The 24670-nt window shown below is 37.7% G+C and overlaps 1 protein-coding gene across 14 annotated transcripts in view; it reads right to left on the bottom strand.

Annotated features, from left to right (window-relative positions):
* ptprk (protein tyrosine phosphatase receptor type K) overlaps positions 1 to 24670 on the bottom strand; it is a 196429-nt gene that overhangs the window by 107772 nt on the left and 63987 nt on the right. For all 14 annotated transcript variants that reach the window (XM_061987114.2, XM_061987103.2, XM_061987101.2 and 11 more), the window contains 3 exons: positions 11127 to 11287; positions 10883 to 10934; positions 10741 to 10799 (listed from right to left, as the gene is read on the bottom strand). In XM_061987114.2, coding sequence (XP_061843098.1) covers positions 10741 to 10799; positions 10883 to 10934; positions 11127 to 11287 — 272 coding nt within the window. The remainder of the gene's footprint in view (positions 1 to 10740; positions 10800 to 10882; positions 10935 to 11126; positions 11288 to 24670) is intronic.

Genomic DNA, 24670 nt, shown 5'->3' with positions numbered 1-24670 from the left:
TGCCTTTTTGCGCGCGCGCGGTGCCTTTCTGCGCGCGCGCCGTCTCGGTCTGTGCGCGCTCTGCGTACTCCTGGCATCTCTCCTCGCGCTGTCATGTTTCTTTTTGGCACTTTGGGGGCGGGTATGCTTAGACGGCCCCTCCTTTCTGATTGGCTCTGAGCATTTTTCATATGACCAATCATTCTCCAGCGTAGCAACGTTGTAGCCATCTTACCTCGGACAGCTAGCCTCAATCATTACATTGATGTCAATGGTACATGTACTAATTAAATTACCATAACTTGCTCGATTTTCGACCAATTTACAAACGGTTTGCCTTGTTACAAATCTTATTACATGTAGATATGACATAGGATGCTGTACCTGTTGAAATTACCTCTTTCGCTTTAAAAAAAAAAAGACTTAATTGTGCAACATAGTTGTGTAGGGTCAGTGTTAGTCAGTTCTCTGATTATTTTAAACTGTTTCAGAATACATTATTAAAAGCTATTTTTAACATTTTAAAAACAAAATTCAAATATTATTTCATTAATTTTATGGCTGAATCAAAAGAAATTCTATAAATTAGAAAACAAATGTTCAAGAAGAAGTGAAAATATAAAATAATGTTATGGTTGGATGTTATTGCTGGTGGACCAGTTCTGGCTGAAAAATGTGATTATGTTGTTTGTTGTCTTATTATTTATTTGGGTCACATTTTGTATAACCCTGTATTGTGTTTATGTGGTATGAAATAACCTTCATCAGCGCGCAACATTTTTTTATCCACTTCTTCCTCCGTAAATCTTGATACATATTGACGATGACCCGCCCTGCTATACTTCTGATTGGCTCTGAGCATTTTTCAGCATTTTTCGCCTGACCAATCAGAAAGAAGGGGGCCGTCTACGCATACCCGCCCCCACAGTGCCAAAAAGAAACATGACAGCGCGAGGAGATATGCCAGGAGTACACAGAGAGCGCACAGACCGAGACGGCGCGCGCGCAGAAAGGCACCACGCGCGCGCAGAAAGGCACCGTGCGCACGCAAAAAGGCACCACGCATGCACAGAAAGGCACCGCGCGCAAAAAGGCACCACGCGCGCGCAAAAGGGTGTCGCGCGCGCGCACAACTTGGAGAATCAGCGCGCGATAACAGTTTTTATGCGCTCGGATTTTTGGCACTAATGTGACGCCATAATTGAGCCCGTTGTATGAAAACGTTGCATTTTGTGAAGTTTTAAAAAATCCAGAGAATCTGTCTGAGCCTCCATTCCTTGGAATGTTACAATATTGTCAGTCCGCGGTGTGGACATCACGTATCTTGTGGAAATTAGGGGTAAATATTTTGCGGGCAGCCGTGACTCTTGCGTTTTTGTTTTTTTCTATTCTCATCTCCGGTCACGTAACTAACGTAACAAGCAAGTGACTCTATTCACAGACAACCCTGGCTCACGTGTGGTTTTAAAGACAAACCGTCAATTGATTTCTAGTTCAGAGTGTTCATGTGTCTACACTCGATGAACCAAAGATCTTATCGATTGAAGGGACTGTAACCGACGTAACAAATGTTCGGTTGCATCGGCCTATTGCTAACAACCCGAGTCATTACCCAGTGCTTCAGCGCGTGTTGACTTTTTTCTGTTTTTAACAAGTTTTGTTATTTGTAGTAAATTCTATTAATTTTTTTCATACGATATTTCATCTAATCTAAAAGAGTTTTTCTTTTTAAAAGTCACTTACTGTTAAAATGGTGGCCTTTTGTGGGCGAGGGTAAGCACAGATTAAATTGATTTAAATTAATTTCAATGGGCGACACGGATTAGAGATACAGGTGTTTTTGAGGTACTGCGCCAAAGGTTACTGCTGTACACATTTGTGGCGCCCCCTATGAGGCTGTGCTCAAAAGCGCTTAAGAAAAAATTCTAGCATACAGTGGTTTGGATGACATTTTGCCTCATTCCTGTGAGAATCCTGAAGCATTAAGGAGAGGGGTTAGTTAATGTATACAGGACTTGCTGTAGCGTGTTCAAACAACCACCGGGTAGCTTCTGTGAGCAGATAATACAATATTATCTCCTTCTCTTTCGGACTTGTCAGGTCTTCACGTCGAGGAAACACCATTCTTTACGCATTCTTCACTCCCACTTTAAGTGAGAGACAAGGCAAAAACTAATCCAGACCCAAAAAGTTGTCTTATTATTAGACACACGGTAAATGACTTAAAAGCAATTAGTTGCTTGGTTCTTGGCGTCAATGTTTCTCGAACCATTTTGAAAAATGTTAAAGTCAATCCGACAATGCAGAGTATTTGTCAAAAAAAAAAAGTGTGTTTTGCCATACGTTTACCCTTTTGTGTGCAGAGATTAAAAAAGAAAACCTGTGCTGTAGTTTTATAGTAACAAATAATTACACATACATAAAAAGGCATAACTGTACTTGAACTTTGGTCAATAGGTTATTATTTATATTTGCTAGCAAAGTTGCACCAAGATGAAGTCACAGAGAGCCCCTAGTGAGGTACAGGTATGAACATGACGACCTGCCGGGTGTTTGGATTCATATATTCAGTCCAACAACCCTGTGAGATTAATGCTTCTTCCTGCTGGACCACAGTAATCTCCGTTGGTACACATAAAATGCCTGGAAGAAAAACTAATAGAACGCTACAGCAAGTGAGGTGGAGAATGAAGGCTTGATCGTGTATGTACTTCTCATTCTACCTCAGTTTTTTTTTCCATTCTCTTGGGTTTCTTTTCCTCCAATCTACATTTATGTGACCAATGTGAGCTCTGATTTGACACACAGTATGTCTACTCAAAAACTGCAAGTCCTTTTTATCTCTAATTGATGTAGCAATATTGTCAGATCAGCAAAATTGGGGTAAACGATTAAATTGGTTATGTAAGAACAAAGTGACAAAATAAATTTGGTGCCACCATCTTTGCCGTTGCCCCAGTTCATAAAACACATTATACCAGGACTGAGTGTAAGTATGTACATTGTATTTATAAAGGGCTTTTCACAGATAAAATCACAAAGCGTTGTACAAAACATAGGTGAATTAAAACAACAATTCAATTAAAACAAGGGCAACATCTTAAAAATTATAAAAAGTGGATTAAAAAAGATAGTTAAAAGGTTCATTAACTAAAATATTTACTAAAAAGAAAAGTCTTGAAATGGTTTTTAAAAGTGTCAACACAGTCAAGCTCACGGAGGGACTGGTGCAAGTTATTCCATAGTCTGGGGGCTACAGCCTGGAATGCCAGGTCTCTGTGAGTTTTATAATGTTTTTTTGGAATATTTAAGAGACCCTGGCCTGAAGTGTGGGGGCACAACAGATCAGTGATGTACTGGGGGATCCCACCATGTAACGCACAGAAAGTTAGAACTAAAATCTTAAACTCAATGCGGAATTTGACTGGAAGCCAATGAAGACTGGATTAGAATGGGGGTAATGTGGGCTGTTCTGGGTGCACCGGTCCAAAGTCTGGCAGTCGCATTCTGTACAGTCTGTAGTCTCTTCAGTGTTGACTTGTTGGAAAGAGAACTGCAATAGTCTCCGCGTGTGAATGATCATTTCGAGATCGTATTTTGACAACACATTTTTCACTTTAGAAATATTTCTCAGGTGATAAAAGCAGTTTTTGGTCAGTTGACGACAGTGACCCTCCAAAGACATCGACTGATCGAACACAACCCCAAAGTTTCTGAGGCTGGTTTTAACAGATGCGCCCAGAGCACCAAGGTTCTTGATCTTGATCAGGGGGACCTTTTTATCGGGAGCAATGATCAGAGTTTCCGTTTTTTTAGAGTGTAGCTTGTAACACACCTAAAATGCTTGTGGTCTAACAGAGAGCAACTGAGGGACCTTAGCTTATATTTAGCGAGTATTCGGAGTAGCCCTGGGCGATATGGCTTAAAAATACAATTTCTGATTTTTACACAAAAAATTTGATTTACAATTTTCCGTCTTAGCTTTTAAAGAAACCATTGAATACAAATGGCAGAGATAATTCAAAACACGTTTTTATTTGATTTGATCAAAAAATAGTACAGTAGATTGTAACGACAATGCATACACTGCATCTTAGTCTTAGCAGAACTATTAATTGTATAATGTTTTTATACCAGATATAAACTGTACTTTTTATGCAATAATTTTCAAAGAACTAAATTAAGAACTTCCTCAACTCACTGAATCGTTTCGGATGGAATCGCTCTAAAAAATAAAAAAAAGACATCGTTCCTGAATCTTCCACTGATATCGAATTGAATTGTAAAACAAATCGTTACATCCCTAATATTAAGGTGTACGGCAGTCTTTTAATTTCAGTTGGAAGGTAACTGAAAAATTCTGAATACCGCACAAAAGTCCATTCATGTCAGCAATTCAACTTCAAATGTAAAACTAATGTGATATAAAGTCATTACATGCAAAGTGAGATATGCCAAGCCTTAATTTGTTACAGTTTTTGAAAACTCCAAATTTTGAGATTTTCAATTCATAAACTGTAACTCATAATCATCAAAATTATATCAAAAGAATATCTTGAGTTGCATGTTATGAACCTATGCCATTTATTAGTTTCACCTTGTGAATCTAATTGCTGGACTGAACAAACCTTTGCTGGATTGTCACATACTTTTGAGTTTCACCTGTATGTTACCAAATATGTCTCCTATACAGGCTATAATGTGCTCACTAGTTATTTATAGCCTTCCTATGGTGGTCAAAATCAAAATTTAGGATAACTGCAGTAGGATAACTGCAATAGGATAACGCAGCTGAAGTAATCCTACTCATTTTTACTGATAGTCATGTCTACTTTTCTTTATGCCATGTTTGTATGTATTTTTATAATGTTTACTTGAAGTCAAGCACACAATTGAACAGATGAGAGGAGGCTGCTAACAGGACAAGATAGAGGATTACCCGGTTGTTGTCATTCATCACTCGCAAGAGCATCAATGAACGGGTTACCCGAGACATGTTCTTCCCTCCCCTGCCAATTCATTCTGCCTGTGCAACCATCATTCTTTCCCTCCATGCTTCGCTGTCAAGACATTGATCCACTCTTACTTGGTACCTTCACCACATTCCTACGGCATGAACAAATGAATACAATGCCAAAGACCCGTTAAGGAGGTGCGGGTTCACAGCTGTCTGGGCTTTCAGCTACTCTCAGGAGCCAAACAACTTTGAAATCATGAACTCTAACATCACTTAGATCATTGAGAAGTTTAAGTGATGGTGAAACTGTAAAAAGCCTTAGGCTACAATTAGATATGTTGTTGTAGCAATACTTTAATGACCACATATGGAGAACACCACGAATTGGAATGCAGACCTCCACTAAAGTTGACTTATTAACAAACTTGGAAAATAACTACAGTGTGTTTGTTCAAGGAAAATGACAAACATATAGTGGTGTCATTATAATTCTATAGGATAGACCAAGGGTGTCCAAACTTTTTGACTTGGGGGCCGCATTGGACTAAAATAAATTTGGCAGGGGGCCAAATAAATGTACATATTATATTAATATGATGGATATATATTTGATATAATGGATATATAATGAATATAATTGGACATTAACAGTATGTAAAAGTGCCCTGCGATGAGGTGGCGACTTGTCCAGGGTGTACCCCGCCTTCCGCCCGATTGTAGCTGAGATAGGCTCCAGCGCCCCCCGCGACCCCAATGGGAATAAGTGGTAGAAAATGGATGGATGGATGGAGTATGTAAAAGTTTGACTCCTACCTTGCTTGCTTCCATGACGACCTTCTTAAAGTTATGTAATCAATCAAATGCTAAAATGTGCCAAACATGGATACGTGTGGAAAGAGTGTTTTACATTTTCCCCATCATGCACTCTTATGGATTTAAATGGGTAAACTTTTGAATTTGTTCATGGTGTTTGGACGTTTTTCATAATATCCACAATGTTCAGTGAGCAAGTTGTTATTTGTGACCATGTGTGTTGCATTTTTTTTTTGCACCATGACTAGGGAAGGTTGTTTGGATCATGTGCTATTACTTCAAAGGACTTTCAAGGGTTATTGATCTGATTTACTCACATTGTCCCCATGATGGCAGCAAATATGTAGCCTTCAGAGACCGCCTGTTATCTAAGATCAAACTGGAAGCACTCCGCGATGCGATACTTAGTCGAACTCATGACGTATCGCGTGAGCTGGCGGGCCGTAATTTGGACACCCCTGGGAAAGACCATTCCTTTAAAGCAGTGATATACAACTCAATAGCTTTGGGGGCCATATTTCCAGAAAGCTGAGCACCACTATTAGTATTATTTTGTATATTCCGGAGGACCAGCGTCCTTAACAGTAGACATTTGATTTTGGTCTATTTATTTTGTCAGAGTTACAGGAGCGCTCTGCTATTTTAAAGGATCTTCTGCAAAAAAGCTAGTCAAAGATCATCTCTATGATTTTGAGAACATGATGCAAAAATATGTTAGTCTCTCACATGTTTTTTGTTGAACCTCCCATTGAATAGCCCAAATAATGGACCTGAAATAGTATCTTGAGGAACACCACTAGTATAACTATAGAAGTTGAACAAACAATGTCAGAGAATAAATAATTTGTTATCTAAAACCACAAAAGAAGCAATCACATTCTTAAGTATTAACATCTCAATGACAATGCAAACTTGTATTGTTGGAGGTCTGTACCAATGTGTCAAAGAATATAAATGCATTCTTGTCATTACAAAAACAATAATATGTAAAAAAAAAAAAAAAGTATTGTTTATAGTCCAACTCATATGGACTGGTGTACACGAGCTATGGAGATTTTATCAGTAGACCAAACCATTTTTAGATTGGATAATAATGAGTCATACCTTGGATTATCTTTTTACGATTAAATTAACCTAAAATATGACCTTTTGTTCATTGTGTGTTAATTGTGGTTGTCAAGCTAATGAGATGCAATGCACGTGTAAGCCATTGTGACAATATTATTGTTTTTTTTTTAGTAATGGCTGTGATTTGTTTGTTGCTTTAATTACTGTTATCGATGTTAGTAATATTAGTATTATTGACACTGTTGTGTTGTTTTGAGTTTTTTTGTGTGTTGTATTTGTCTTAATTGCTCTGTGGAATGCAATTAAAAATGTTGTGGGACTGGGATAGGTTAGGAGTTGTGATTGTTCTATACAGTATTATTTTATTAGACTGATTAATATTCTGTGTGATCTTGTAAATAAAATCAAATGTAATTTAAAAAACGAGGACCTGAAATTGAATCTTGAGGAACACCACTAGTGTAACTAAAGAAGTTGAACAAATGATTTCTGGCTGTATCTGAAGTAAATAAGCTACAGCAACAACTTCCTTATACAAATCACATTATGAAAAAAAAAAAGATCTAAATGGGTGACTTGAGGATCACCTCAGTTATGCAAATGACAAGTTTGGTCTGCAAAATGTCAATGCAAGGATCTGGCAAAGTGTTTTTAGGAATTTGCAGCACAAAAAGTGGTTGAATGGTTGGCGGTATGGTGTCATTTCCCCTCTGGGACGCCAGTTGAATAGCCCTGCATTAAAGCCATAGTGACTCACTCTGTAAAGGAATATTCCTGTATTGGCCTCTTATCCAGACCCTAACCAAAGCATAATGTACTCTTCCTTGGTCCGTGTATCTCCTCTGTGTTTTGTATTTTGTGTGTCATCATGCTAGTTGTGCTCGTCCTAGTATTTACTGAGTCGGTCTTACTGAGTCACAATGACTGTCTGTGAAAACATTTGGTTGAAACAATGTAAGTTAGTTGGGGCCTAAGACTTTTGTACAGTATTGTCTTGTACGTATATAAGTATATATAAAGATGTTTTATATATATATATATCCTGTATATATCAATGCTGTGTGGGTGTGTACTTTCACTCCCTAAACTCATTAGCATGCAAGCATATAAGTGCTAGCACAGAAACATGTTTGAACATGACAAGGTGGCGTCATATCTCCCTCAAATCCAAGAACCTGTTTCAAACCCTGGAAAAAAAAACCTCAATAAGCCCTCAGCAAGCAAGGAATGATACGGCTCAATTAGAACATGTTGACACATGTTTTTTTTTATGCTGGCCATCTCCACACACAGTCACTGAGGGCGAATACGCACCAGATGGGTCATTTGGAAGACTCCTCCAGCCTTTGCTTTACAGTCGTGTTATTGGGTCCCCAGGCTGTGTGTATTAATCAGGCTGTGTGACACTCATCCGCCACATGCACGTCAACAACACCCAACAACTATTTTGGCATAAAAAGATCATACCGACTATTGCCTTTAAAATTGTACAAACATACAATAAAATATATATTTTTAATCTCTTAACGCCGAGTTGCCACATGTCATCATCCAAAATAAATAGACACAAGAGCAATGTCCAGAATGATTGACCGTTCGCACACACACCAACACACACACGCGCACCCCATGGCCTCTCACTACGTCTTTCTTGCCTGAGCGTCACCTCCTGAGCCTCAGTCAACACAAATAAATCAGTAGGCTGCCTCACAGCGTGTGCATGTTTGTTTTTGACTCTGTGTGCTATGTACGTGTGTTCACACTACAACACGACAGTAATGCAAGTATAGGACACTTCAATGAAATCATTAATCAATCGGGGTCTGGGCTGGGCCAGCAGTTTTCAAAGTGTGAGAGGTATTCCCCCAGGTGACACCAGAAGACTTAAAGGGAGGCCCGGTCGCTCGAGAAAAATAAAGAGAAACATATTTTTCAAAAACGATGCAAAATTGAATTGTGTTTTAAATAAGGCTGTCAAAAATAACAGGTTAACGGCACATTGCTAAAGCTTTAACTATTTTACCATAACAAAGTAAAAGGTTAATATATTCTGCTCATCTTTCTTCCCCGCCTGTTACTCTCCTTTCTTTTGTAAACCAAGTATTCATGTATGTACTGTTGCATTTGAAGCAATCGTAATGTTGATAATAGAGGTGACTATTATTGTTATACATGATCAATATTGCTTTTTCTATTGTAGAGCTATAATGATCATAGTCATTACTGTGTTACTACTATCTCCTTCACAAATTTGTATATATTCTCAAACTGTGGTAACGCGGGCTCCATCTAGTGGTACCGGCATAGCTCGGTTGGTAGAGTGGCCGTGCCAGCAACTTGAGGGTTCCAGGTTCGATTCCTGCTTCCGCCATCCTAGTCCCTGCCGTTGTGTCCTTGGGCAAGACACTTTACCCACCTGCTCCCAGTGCCACCCACACTAGTTTAAAATGTAACTTAGATATTGGGTTTCACTATGTAAAGCGCTTTGAGTCACTAGAGAAAAGCGCTATATAAATATAATTCACTTCACTTCACTTCACGTGGACCACAGTTTGAGTTTCCTCGCCTACAATAATTTCGCCACACCTAGTGTGTGTGTGACAATCATTGGTACTTTAACTTTAACTTTACATGACGGCAAATAAACTTCGTTGTTTGCAAGCATATTATCACTGGAGGATGAGGAATAGCTAAACATGCTACATTACACACCATAGGAAGATACAAGAAGCTATGCTAAGTACTAAGCTAGTGATCTTGGATGTAGACAGGGGTGGGCAGATCAATACAAATAACAGTAACGGTAAGTATAGTAACAATATATGGTCGATACTATAATGATTAGATGGATTTTTTTCATTATCACAAAATCGTATTTGTTAATGATTACAAACCAGGAAATAACAGCCAATTGTAGTTTTTGCTTATGGTTATATTTCACTTTTGAATTTATTTTGCTCAAAATATTGTTTATAATAAAAGGGAATCATTTGAATTTTTAATAGATATTGTTACAGCTATCCTGTTTTTGTCTGATTATAATTCTGATTAGAAATGTAAACATTTAATGATATTGATAAATTGAAGTATCAGTATCATCTTTGGTATGACCAATACTGCCCCAGTAAATACCAGGTATTGGATCGATACCCAAATGTGTAGTATCGCCCAAAACTAATATAAAGTATCCAAACAATAAAATAATAAATGTTTATTGCAGTTTAACATCAATTTTACAACAGAAAGTAACCAGATATTAACAGTAAATTAGCAAATAGATTAATAATAGTTTTGACAAAATAATACAACCGGTAATGACACAATATGTTACCAAATACGTCAGCAGCCAAGTTAGGAGCCTGTGTCGCCTTTTTAGAATGACTATTATTTATATACTGTGACAAATGTCGTTATTGCGGGAGGCTGCAATATACATCGTCGTATAGATTTTAGTAGCCCATCCCTACTTACGACTTAGTCCAGAAGTCTGCATCCTTTACTATCAAGAGTAACATTTTGCCGTCTCTTCCACTAAAGAAATACAGTATACAGCCACAAACTGTTTATTTTACAAGAAAAGCAATCTGTCCATGAGAAATTAAACTATTGTTTCTTTTGGCAAGTATTCATGGTTAGCTTACCCAATGGGTTGTATTCTCGAGAAGCTGAACTGAACACACAGGCTTCCAGTCTCTTTTCCAGCCCGTGTGCATTCACAGCCTCACAGACAGTCGGAAATTATTTAACTCTTAAATGATTAACTCTTTTTAAAAATGCAAACTTTTCTCAGTCCGGGGTTAAAAAAAAATCTGAGGGAGCCACAACAAGGAGGCAGAAGAGCCGCAGGTTGCAGACCACTGACTTAGTCATCTAGTGGGAATTGTAGGGAATATAGTGAAATATAAGTTCTAGAGTGAAATTACCTGGTACTCATTGGGCCAAAAGGTAGAGACGGCGAGTTCAGCCTTCAGCCAGTCTTTACCTATTAGGGCACAAGTGGGAATTGTTCACTCAGTGTATCAATAGTTAAGAGGATGGGAATGTGATTGGTGCTAGAGTTGTTACCAGTATTGGAAGTTACATTCCAAATAGGATTGGCCAGTGGACCTTTGTTAACCTATGGTCACAGAAAAGAAAACCTGTTTAAAATACATTCATATGTTTAAAAAGAAAAAAAAGAAAAGATACTGCCAAATGTGATTTAAAATCATTCCCCATACTGTACCATAATTGATGTTTGAATATTGACAACATTATTCATAATACATCACTAATAAGTGATAGGAACATTGCAATGTGTCTCCTGTACCTTGACCAGGACATTGAGGGTTCCAGGACTGGAACCATCAGGGCTGATGAGTTGGTAGTTGAAGTCTATGCAGTGGGTGTCATTCTCCTTCATCACCGGGAGTTGAAATCTGGCCTTCTCCCCAACCTCATACTGAGAGACATCCACATACATGTAGGAACCTGGGCACAGGATAGGCAAGTCTTACGGTTTGATCTAAAACTTAGTGTGCTTTGTTAATCAATGTTTGACACTTGCCATCCTACAATGTAGGAGTAGAATGATTCATTAACATAATCCAAAACCATTTGGTTGGCCTAACACGGTTTGGAGCATGTGTTGTTTTATCTTATCCTTAAACATACTAATCAGTTTGGAGGGTAGGGCTCTATGACTTCCGCGTTAATGGAATGACGTACGGACTCACAGATTTGGCTATTAAAAACAGAATCTGCTATTAAATGCGGAAATTGTCGTTTTGTGATTAGAATTCTGTCATCGAGAGGAGAAGGAACGTGTGTCTGTGAAATTGGTATTCACGGGGATGTGTGCACCTCCTCAAAAACACTCAACCAATCGTCAAAACAACAAAATACAAATTAATGTATTTTTCTAATTAAATTCATTTTTTTAAACGATGAATCATTGCAGCCCTAAATGGGACTCAGCTGTGTTAAAGTTCGGACTGGGCTCGGCAGTTCGTTGGCCAATCACTGATCAGTTGAAAAATAGCAAAAAATCCAATCCCATCCAATAGCCTGATCGGGTCTGGACATCTCTACTTGGTATCTACAGTAGTTAAGTGTTGAAAAGCATACATAATATGGCAGTGATGACAGAACGAACCTTACGCCTGATCCAGATGTTTTAATAATCAGCTTAAACCTAAGCAGATGTTGGGCCAGTGAAATATGATGAAATGTGATGCTTAACGTTACACTCGATAATCTCCCATTTTACTGTATCACATATGTACAAAACAGGCTACAAAATACGACAAGCACAATATATAACACATTTATCAGAATACTGACTAACAACTTGGTGTCCTGGTTGGAAAAAGAGACATAATACACAATGATAAATGATATATACTGTAGTATCTGTCAGGGCCAGACTATTAATCAAATTGTAATTTAGATTTCGATTATGGCTTCTCATGTTTATGAAAATGTAATCGGAAAATAAAACAATTAATAGGTCAGGCAACGTGCATGCAAATTCCGGAGCTAGTGACTGTGAAACACTTGAGTGAAAAAAAGAGCATGTTTACAAGAAGTTTGGGATGTCCCCATGGTCGCCTCTTTTTATTTGTCACAGCGCAAGTATGCATAATCAATAATCACTAAACTAAACAAAAAAGTAAGGCATCATTCACGTGTTCTCGTAACCGCGGACGAAGTCCCATAATGAGCAAATAAAACTTAATCCACTGATAAAGTCAAAACATTATCAGGGAATTTGACATACATGTGAGTGAAATGTTGTCATTGTGAGGAGAAAAAACATTTGTATAGGAAAATTTGCTTATTTTGTTTATTTGAAAAGGATCCCCATTAGCGGATGCCAGGGCAGTCAGCTAGTCTTACTGGGCTCCACACAAAACATCACATATTACGAAACGGTTTAAAACATAGAAAAACACATTAAAAACACAAAAATAAAACAAAAAGATTGTACATGAGTTCACAATACGATTCATCACTATCAATAAATGTATAAAATAGGATGCAATTGCATCAATCAACATAAACATTAACAGCTATAAAATATCACACATTTATTTATTTTGATGTTATTGCCTCAACTGTAGTCATTTCTATTTTTTTAGAGGCTAATTTAACTTTTATTAGACTAATAGCCAGTAGTAAATTATTCCAGGGCTCAAATTTAACCGCGGCACTTGCCGCGACCGCCCATGTGATTTGCCCTAAAAATGTACCAACATTTACGGCAACAACATGCCGTGACCGCCCTTGACTTTTTACTTGTTAATGGAGTAGGGATGTAACGATAAACGGTATAATGATAGACAGCGGTAAAATTCCAGACGGCTAGTAACACAGTTTAAATTTGTATTTACCGAAAAGCCGTCATTTAGTAAAGCATTTTAGGCAACTGCTAACTTCCTGAATACTGAAGCGCCGCATAGTATGCGCATGCGCGGCTCGGGAAACATGGCGGCGACTCCATGGATTTTGTTTTGAAAATGTTCCCGCCGAGCTAACGGCGCCGATCTCTTTGTTTCAATCGCTTCTACTTCTGTGGAGTGCCGGTGTGCGATTAAGAACGCAATACTTTTGGAGGAGAACAATATTTGATGTTGCAGTTTCGTTTTGAACGGACTGAGAGTTACCATGCATAAGGCGATGTGTCGGGAACGTTGTCACAACTTGTTTATAAAGCTTGTAGTTTGTTTACTGGGATGTTCACTCGTCCTTTATTTAACTGCTAACTTTGTTACTGTTCCAATAACATCATTACTGGCTAAAATGTTTTGTCATCTCATCGAATTGAACGCTAGCTGAGTTGTCCGTGAGGCACGAAGATTGTGTGTTAGATGTGAGGTATCACTCTTTATTTTTGTTGGCCAAACTGTTGCACTGAAGTACATGGTTGTTGTTGAAGAACAAAGCTTGTTTATTTGACTTTATCTTCATTAGCCAAACTGTGCTGTGTTTTATATTGATATCAAAAAGTAAACACCATGTTTTTCTTACATTACTTGTTTTTTTTTCATGTCACAAAGTAACTACTTTAATAACCGTTCATGTGACATAGCATTTTGTTAATGTTTTATGGTGTATAGTTAATTCCTATACGATATATTTCTACTCAAACTCTCAATGGATCTGTCCTGATACAGCATGTACATGTACACACATTAGTACATGTAAATGTACATAACTTAAAAAATACCTCTCTATGAAAATATAAAACTAGAGATAAAGGCATCATGTAAAAAAAAAAAAAGAATGACACGCTGATACTATTAATGAACAAAAACACAAATATTTGTCTTTAAATATATAGATCCAGAATGTAGAGCATTTTTATTCGATATTACAAATTACAAGATGGCGTCGGGTCCACACCCCAACACTGTCTTACCAAAAATAGTGACTAGTCAGTCATGATTAATAATCGTATGAATATGAGCCCTCCTTTAAGGCAAAACTTTCCTTGACGTTAAAAAGCCAAAATTCGAGGCCTGAATTACTGTTTTTTTTCATCGAGTTTGTCTCTGGACTAGGTATGAAAACATGACCGTTAACAGCATATCTTGTATTGTAACTATGTGCATCGATGCAGTAGTCCATCAGGTCAAACAAAAATGAGGGCAATTTTGTGTTGGTAACACAACAGAAATATGTGGCCAACCCTGAATAAGTTATTTGCTTAATAGTGAGCCATGAGAGGCTAGAATGCATCTTGTCAATACTAATTCTTATAGAACAGGCCAGAGCAAGTCTAGCAGCCCTGTTTTGAGCAATCTGTAATTTAACAAGATGTGTATTAGCTGTGGATGACCATGCCCTTGAGCAATAATCCAAGTACACAAAATTAAGGATTTACAAATTTGACCCATGATGTTAGAATGTGACTGCTATACCACCAACATTTTTGCTAACCATTGCATTTATATTCTCAGTCCATGGTAGTTGACAATCTAGGACAATTTTGGGTTGTCTACCTGTTGTATGGGTTTACCGGCTATGGATAGTTTAAGTTTAGGTGTAGAAACCAAAAAAAATACTCTTAGTTTTGCATATATTTAAGACTAATTTGTTTGTTTTTATCCAATCATAAATGTTTTTGAACTCGCTAAACAGAACTTGATTTAATTAGTAAAAATCTAAAATAGCACAGGTCTTAAACAACTTCACTGAGAAATCCCACACGCCAACATACTATAAAGTACCATTATAAAAGACCATTTGTGTTCGAGAAGAAAGATAGCTCCTCAGAGTATTTGCTGGTTGGCTGAATCCATAACAAAAATAATGTGTCCGGTCGCACTAATTTTTCCCCGACACAATCAACCGCTTCGTCCTAAAATTAATGTCGAGACAGCGACTAATCTGCGAAGCTAAAGCTATCAAGAACATTCCATAAACCCACAACACATCTCATCTGCTCGTGTTGTTGTGAACGACATCATTGATGTAACATTAATGTACAAACAGCAGTCGCAACTTGAGGCTCTCTCTCCCTCTCTCTCTTTTTTTTTTTAGAAGCCTCAAGTGCAGGGGTCCCCAAACTACGGCCCGCGGGCCGGATCCGGCCCCCCAGCATCCAAAATCCGGCCCACAGGATTTTATTTTTATTTGTATTTTTTTTAATCTTTCCTTTCTAATCCATTTTCTACCACTTGTTACTCTTGGTGTCTTCTAGCCGCTCAGGCAAATCATATTGTCTAAAAATGAATTTTCCCATCGATAACGTGACAATGTTAAATGTTGATAAACATCAATGTTAATTGATGTTAAATGACAAAACGGATTATAAAGACAATATATATATATATATATATATATATATATATATATATATACAGCCTGGCCCCCGGCCAAATTTTTTTAACCCAATGCGGCCCCCCGAGTCAAAAAGTTTGGGGACCCCTGCTCAAGTGAGTCTCCTCTTTACTTCTCAAGCTGAGAATAGCAGCACAGCACACTTCCTCCCTTCACAATAATAGCGTGGTGCGCCACATCCGATTTGACTGCACTAACAAAATAAAGGCTTCAAAAAGCATACTGTACTTCACGTACTTATTGATACATTCACAAAATGATTATGCTTTGACCTAAAATACCGGTCAAATTGTCCATAGCTGTGTTGCACCAATAAATGTGAGGATTTTTGCATTTTGCATACATTTTATTTTACACAAAAAGCACACAGACTATATGGTGGTAAAATACGTGTAAAAGGTAAAAAAACTGAATTAAAAACAAAAATGGAAAAACTGAATTGTATTGTTTTTTATTTTGCTATTATTTGAATTTATTTTTATTGCTATTATTATTTTACTTGTTGTGGTTTACTTGTTACTAATTCATATCCAGGTTTTTTTTTTAAACTTTTAACTTTAAAGTTGAGTTTTCGTGGTACAATAAATACTCATGTTTTCAAATCAATGAATCATTTTGTAAATAATCGTGATTACCATATCAATCAAAATAATCGTGATTATTATATTTGTTATAATCGTCCAGCTCTAGTGTCTGTGCACAAATTATGTAAAAAACACTTCATTGTAGCCAGTTAATTCTATTTGACAGAATACGCACAATAAGAGGAGGACAATTGACTAGGATAGCAGTGATTATCCGTCATTGTTCGGTTAATCTACAGTGAGAATATATTGTTGTCTGCAGAATAGAAGAGGGCAAACGATAGCAGATTTTCAAATGGGCGCACACAAACACACACACAGACACCGTATGCCAATCATTGGTCCGTCTCCTTTCATCTCTATTCTGCACATAGACGCCGACAAGTTGGCAGTTTTTTGCCAAATAATAACCCTTCCTGCCTCATGAAAGTCACCATCGGGAAGCAATATGACTTCATCCAAGTTGGACGACAGCCACACAGATCAGAAAAAGAGCTGAAAAAAACCTCATATTGGTCTATCTTACACAAACGCGCAATAGATGTCACTGCTGCTCCTTCTGGTATCAGACTGATACTCAGACAGTGACATGAAGTGGATTTAAGATGCCAAGGCTGTGTGGCGGCTAAAAATACATGTATCAGTCAGAGCCCCAGATATGTCAAAAAGTACGACACAGCAAGACATAACCTTTCACTTAATCATATCACTGGCAGGTAAAAAAAAAAATATGGGAAAAAAAAAAGCAGTCAATAAAAGGATTAATATTATAACATGCAAAATTGCAATGTTTGCAGACATGTAAAATGGTCTGAGCAAATCTGTATAACAAAAACAGACCTTATTTGTGGCAATAACAAACTCTTGCATGACAAAAAGCATTACAAAATGAAACTAAAAAGAACAGACATCCCAACGACACCTGAAATCTGCCGATTTCTAAGATGGCTGCTGTCTTTGAATTGCCAAAGTCTAAAATGGACACTAATGGAATGACGACACCAAAGTAACAAGGCTAAAAATACCCCTGAGACAGACTTAAGACCTAGATATGTCACATCAAAGCAACAACAGCAGAGTTTCAACGTAAGATTCCTTTTTTTCCCCCCAACATAACAACAGCTTACTGTGGTGAAAGTTACATTTTATTTTGTGCACCCAGGCAGGCAGTTATAGGAACACAAACACCCACCATAATGCAAGTTATCCAAATATTGTTTTGACACAGGTTTTTTAATAAAGCCTACTGTGGAGCAGAGGTGTCCAAACATTTTCTACTGAGGGCCACACACTGACAAATCAAAGCATGCACGGGCCTTTTGAGATGTTTTCATTTTCAAAACCAATACAATATATAGATTGTTTTAATCCGTTAGGGCTGCCCTAATGTTTGGTTCCCGACCGGGAATCTAGAATTTTAGAAATAAGTCATATCATTTCATTTGTATGTTATTATTCAATTCTTAAATCTCGATATCAACTTCACGTCTTTTGTTAGAGTTGTTTTTCTTCGTTATGTTTTATGCCCTTTTTTTCCAAAACCCTATTTTTTATGGCAAAAAACACAAAAATGTGCAAAATTTTCCCCCCAAAAATGTTCAACGTAGAATATTTGATGTGAACTTAATTGAAGGTCAATAATTCACAACATCATTGATTTTAATGAATTATTTTTAAGCAATGAGATTCAAAAACAATAAAAAAAACATCTCACTGAAATTCTTGGGGACCCAAAAGGGCCACCACACTCAGTGTTAAAAATAACTCGTACATTTTTTTTCAACGCTCAAGCCTACAGATCAGGGATGGGCAAACTACAGCCCGAGGGCCACATCCGACCCATTGGTTCCATTAATCCGGCCCGCCAAATATTAAAACAGAATTGAGCAAAGACCTGTTTTGAGAATTGCCACAACAAAACTAATACTAGACTTCGACGCACTGGCAAAAAAGGGTGATCAACGACAACTGCTCCCACTAAAAGAGAATGTAGTGTTAACCCTTTGATACCATTTGTATGTTTATTTGATGTTCTAATATGATATCATTGAAAATAGATGCATTATGATTAAAATACCCCCTGTTTGAGAAGGCGACTCTTAGTTCCAACAGATATGACATGCTTTGAAATGCATCGTGTGCCCGTCTGTCAAATTTCAAAAGCCAACGTGGCCCCAGAGCCAACTTCAGGGCTATCTGTTGATTGTAAGTTTTATATATTTTCTTTCATGTTTTTTTTTGTTTGTTTTTTTACAGTTTTTGTATTAAAAAAAAGAACTGTTTTTATGGCAAACAGAAAATATGCAATATTTGCCCCAAAATATATATTTCAAAGTGGCTTTTTTTTTTTGTTAAGTAATTGTAGCTTTGAATAGGTCAATAATTCATAACATTGATTTTGATTCATTGTTATTTTTTGAGTAATGACAGCTTTAAAAAGAAAACAGGCGGCATAGCAGCTTTGTGTTAGAGTTATTAACATTGCAACTTTTTTTCGTTACATTTCACCTGTTTGCTATTTTATTCCACTTTTTAGTGTTTTGTTTTTAGTAGTATTTTTAGAATGCATCACAGGCCGTTAAAAAATTGGCTGCGGGCCGCAAATGACCCCCGGGCCGCACTTTATACGGTTAAGGCATGCAAGAATATTTATTTTTTCTGGTTTGTTAATCAATTAACTGTTGTTCCTATGGTTTCACACATGTTTGCGTTCATTTGGTGATACATAAGCAATGGTAAACCCCTTGAATCGACAAATAATGAGCTGTAGTGGAGTTAAAAGCCTGTTCCCCTCTTGCTTGGCTGCTGACAAATAAAGAGACGTGAGGAGAATGGCAAGCCAAAGAGGTTTGAAGTGGAGCTCGCTGACAACATTATGAGTCAAGAGTATCTACTTTAGTCCGGTGAATCACACGGTCCCAGGCCGTCAATGTTCGATTGGCACGATGCACGCTGCCAGCGTAGCGCCTGAGCCCCGCCGCGGCAGCTTGTGCCAACACCAGCCCCCGTTGCGATTACATAGATGAGTTTTATCTCCGTTGCACAAAAAAAAAAAAGTGCCAAAACCCTCCCCTGCCCACTCGATGCTGCCGCAAGCGCAAACAGCAATTAACAACCAGAACAAATCAGTGTGGGCTTTAAAGATCAACAGTACAACTGAGATGAACGACTGTGAAATAGTAACACTGACTGTCTATTGTGTAACACTAATATTAGCAGACTAAGTTGGCATAAACATCATAGTTCAGAAAGTGTTGATCATTTCTAATGTGATTCATCTAACATTTGCGTCAACAGAGGCTGTGTTATTTTCTGCACTTCTTGCAACTTCAAGAAAGTGGAATCTATAAAGAATTTAGGCAAAACTTGGGAGACAAATAGGTCTCATTTAGGGCTGAACGATTTTGGAAAAATGATCTAATTGCGTTTTGTTTTGTCAATACTGTGATTAAGACTTATTATTTTTTCCAAGCTCCAATAAGTCAATCTGCATTATACATAAAATATTCTATGTTACATATATTTTTTAATACAAATAATACAATTATAATCTTACTTAACATTTGGCCTTCTTTAAAGTCTTGTCAACAAAGCGCTTTTATTTTGAAGGCCGGATGTGTGTCTTTGAGCTCTTACTTTGAGAGTGCAGGAGACAAAGCTCGAAATCATGGTCTTCCTTAATGTTAAAGGGGACCTTTGAGGATTTTAGAACACTTCCTTGTGGTCTAAATAAAATGTATTGGATAAACGTTGGTGTAAATTCTGCGTAAACTAGGCTCCACAGTCACATTTATAAATTTTTGAGTCTGACTACACGATGTTCCATTCTGGAGGCAAATGAAACCATGCCCCATCCTCCCCAAAAGTATCATCAATGAACCTGTAAAAATGTACACTGTTTAAATATATCTCTTGAAGTCGTCGGCGCTATTTTCTTCCCCGGATGCAGTCGAAAATAACCTTTATGAACAGTATACAGATTCACCCGGTCACAACAATAGGTACGCCTGCATACTAGATGGATTCAGACTCTGCATAAAAAGAAGCTGCTTTTAGCACATTTTAGCTACTTTTTTTCGGGTTTCCACCCCTCTACCTGAGAGCTTTACTTAATGTCCAAATATGTACGTCAACCCATACTTGCCAACCCTCCCGGATTTTCCGGGAGACTCCCGAAATTCAGCGCCTCTCCCGAAAACCTCCCGGGACAAATTTTCTCCCGAAAATCTCCTGAAATTCAGGCGGAGCTGGAGGCCACGCCCCCTCCAGCTCCATGCGGACCTGAGTGACGTGTTGACAGCCTGTTCACACGTCCGCTTTCCCACAATATAAACAGCTACTGATCGAGGGCGAGTTCTTGGTTTCTTGTGTGGGTTTATTGTTAGGCAGTTTCATTAACGTCCTCCCAGCGCGGTAACAACACACAACAACAGCAGTCAAGTTTTCGTCTACGTAAAGCAGTTCGTCTGCCGTAAACAGTAATGTTGTGACACTTTTAAACAGGACAATACTGCCATCTACTGTACATGCATATGTGACCCACCCATAATGTGTCACATTTTTGTGTTGATTTATTTATTTTATTTTGTGGTTTGAATTCGTTTTTGGAGCTGTCATTCCACATTTATCAGTATTCACATTGGTCAGTAGGGGGCAGTAGGGCGTTTCTTCCCAATTGAATGCTATCACCTGCAGACCGGAAGTGTCTTGTCATTCTGATGAGCGCGACCAGTATGTGAACAATTGAAACGTCCTGTGTGCTTTTTCCTCCTGTATAACAGGTTAGTTTTGGTGAATCAACTCACTGAATAATATCCATGTGATCTTTATAAGTTTAAGTACACATTCTGATGGTGGAGCCTAACTCTAAAGTGTTTGTGAGTTGTAGTTTGTATTTGTGAATGAATCCAGTGCACAGCTGCAGTAATCAATACAAAAAGGCGACGTGAGTGCGCAATGTTTATATAGGAACTTCTGATCCTAATTCAGACTCCCAAATTAGAGCTCCCGTTTTCTTATTGATTTTATCATGTATATTTGTATAATGTGTGTGTTCTGAAATAGTGACAGAGAATAGAACAAGGATGGACAATTCAACCCTTAACTCAACAATGAGTAGATGAGTGTTATGTGCGTGTATATGTGTAAATAAATGAACACTGAAATTCAAGTATTTCTTTTATTTATTTATATATATATATATATATATATATATATATATATATATATATATAGCTAGAATTCACTGAAAGTCAAGTATTTCTTATATATATATATCTTAACCACGCCCCCGCCCCACCCCCGACCACGCCCCCACCCCCCGAAATCGGAGGTCTCAAGTTTGGCAAGTATGCGTCAACCTCTATAGGCGCCTTTTATGGTTGTCTTCAATGCCGCCTCACAAATTGACACTATATTTATTTCCTCTATTCACAGTTTCATAAACTCATTTAACCACACAAAACATTGCAGCATAGACTTCTCTCCCTGCCTGCTGGCTTGTAAGCCGCATATTATCACGTCACGATTAAATTGCAAATGCCGTAATTGTTCAGCCATAATCTCAAAACAGCCCAAACCTGTGTTAGCGAACACTTATTTTACTCCAACGCTTCGACTCCACGAGACAGCAGGACGGACGTCACCGACAATTATCCTCACTGAAATAGCGCGCATTCGCACGAAACAATTGTATTGTTACGTTTGTTGCTTGTTTTAATAACGCAGAAACAGCAGCTTTCCGCAACACAGGAACTCTTTATTCATAACAGCACAATACTCGTAGTCGCTCGTATCGACGCTAATTCAGTGGTCACTTGTTAATATTTGATTGTTTACTCTTTTAAAAGATAAACATGCCATGATATAAAGTGTTTGTGCTTTCCTCCTTTATGTTCAACATGTGAGTTCGTCATAGCAACCTGTGTAGAGTGGCCACCAGAATTGCAGGACAACAATATAAAGTATCACAAATTCCAGACTATAAGACTGTTGTATTTTCCTACACTTTGAACCCTGCGGCTTATAAAACGGTGCGGCGAATTGATGGATTTTTGTTCGATGACAAATAGCAAAACACCGAAAAGGTGTGTTATCGTTTGTGCTATGGTGCCATCTGTTGGACGAGTTCGCTCACTGCAGGTGCTGCTGTGCCCTTCTGTTTAGAACAAATAGAAGTACAAGTGCTGTTCCGTCTTCTAGCGGTCCGTAGCATTTCTACTTGTATGGATTCTTCATTCATCACTACAATGTTCGTAAGCAATATAACTAAAACAATTCTTTCTACTAAACCGTCCCATGTGTGATGTCTGTAGGCGTGTGTTCATGCATATTTGTACATGCTATCGTATTGTATTGAAGCTAGCATCGCTAACATTAGCCAATCTTGTAACACGTTTACGAGTCTCTATGTTAGTATTATTACCTTACAATAATATTATTTTTGTGTTGTTTCAGTTTCACAAATTCCTCAATAAATTCACTAAAACAGTTATTGAGTCTGTTTAGCTGATTGAAGAGCTAGCCTCCGCAGCTAGTGGGTCCATGACAATGACTTCTGTTTTGCTTCATTAGCTGTTTTACTGCTGTATTACAGACACCGTTTGGAAACAATTAAGGTACCGTATTTTTCAGAGTATAAGTGGCTCCGGAGTATAAGTCGCACCGGCCGAAAATGCGTAATAAAGAAGGAAAAAAACATAAGTCGCACTGGAGTATAAGTCGCATTTTTGATAAAACCCAACACCAAGAATAGACATTTGAAAGGCAATTTAAAATAAATAAAGAATAGTGAACACCAGGCTGAATAGTGTACGTTATATGACGCATAAATATCCAACTGAGAACGTGCCTGGTATGTTAATGTAACATATTATGGTAAGAGTCATTCAAATAACTATAACATATAGAACATGCTATACGTTTACCAAACAATCTGTCACTCCTAATCGCTAAATCCCATGAAATCTTATACGTCTAGTCTCTTACGTGAATGAGCTAAATAATATTATTTGATATTTTACTGTAATGTGTTAATAATTTCACACATAAGTCGCTCCTGAGTATAAGTCGCAACTATGAAAAAAACTGACTTATAGTCCGAAAAATACGGTATATCTGCTGCTTATAGTCTGGTGCGGCTAATATGTGGAAAATATGTTTTCTTTTCTAAAATTAAGTGGGTGCGGCTTATATACCGGTGCGCTCTATAGTCCGGAAAATATGGTAAATTGTTTTATGCTTACATAATGTTCACCGTGTGAGTTCGTCATTGCAACCTGTGTAGGGTGGTCACTAGGGTTGCACAATATAAACGACATACACACAAGGATGTATGATATAAAAAAATATGGCCGATGATAGAACTTTTAACACTCATACATCAAGATAATGCATATTGATGACACATCCCAGTTGTGTTCCCAAAATTTGGCAGCAACAAGCGAACAAAGGCGCCCTCAACGCAATGTCACATCCTTGTTAGCGTTCCTCCACAGTACGAAGCCATTTCTAAGTCAGCAATCATCGCCTCCATGCCGGCAAATAAAACTACACTTCTTACCGGTGCCATGATCACTGGAGTACGAGGAACAGTTAAACATGCTACACTCCACATCGTAGTAGGATACAATAAGCCATGCAAACCGCTATCAGCAAGCTTGCGCCCTTGAATTTAAACAAAATGCATGTATCGATACAAATATCGACTGTAACAATACCAAGTATAAGAGTATATTGTTGAAACAATGATTACATCAATATGTTTACTATCACAAAATCTTATGTCGTTTCTCTGGACACATGATGAGGGTAGAAATGATGGGATTTAGATCAGAGCAGAGAGTAGGAAATAATTTAATTATCCCGTCATCATTTTTTTCTGATTATAATTTTGATCAAAAATATAATCATTCAATGATCTTGAAACTTTTAAGTACTAGTTGGTATTGGATCGATACCTAAATTTGTGGTATCGCCCCAAACTGATGTAAAGTATCAAAAGACACAACAATAAATGCTCATTACATTTTAACAGAAGTGTAAATAGAACCATGTTCCAACAGAAAGTAACCAGACAGTAAAGGTAAGTAAGCAGGTAGAATAATAATACTTTTGAGAAAATGATACAACTGGAAATGATGCAACACGGTACGGCATACGTCAGCAGCCAAATCAGCTTTTGCAACCCGTTTTGAAATAATTAATTTACCATTCCTGTACCAAATAATATATTGTGATACATACCCTTATCGCATGAGGCTGTAATGTTTATCGCAATATGGATTTTATTTAGGCCATATTGCCCATCTCTGGTGGCCAATCATGCGGTTTCCATTGCTTGGTCACTACAGACAGGTTTGACTGCATCAGCACAAAAATATCTTCGGTTTCCCACAAAAGACCTCAAAAACATAAGTTTGGATGTTTGTTTTCTCATTGCGTATAC

Source organism: Nerophis lumbriciformis, linkage group LG26 (assembly GCF_033978685.3).
Source record: "Nerophis lumbriciformis linkage group LG26, RoL_Nlum_v2.1, whole genome shotgun sequence".
NCBI classification, from domain to species: Eukaryota; Metazoa; Chordata; class Actinopteri; order Syngnathiformes; family Syngnathidae; genus Nerophis; species Nerophis lumbriciformis.
Note: the sequence above shows the minus strand (reverse complement) of the source record. Positions and strands in the feature narration are given on the sequence as shown.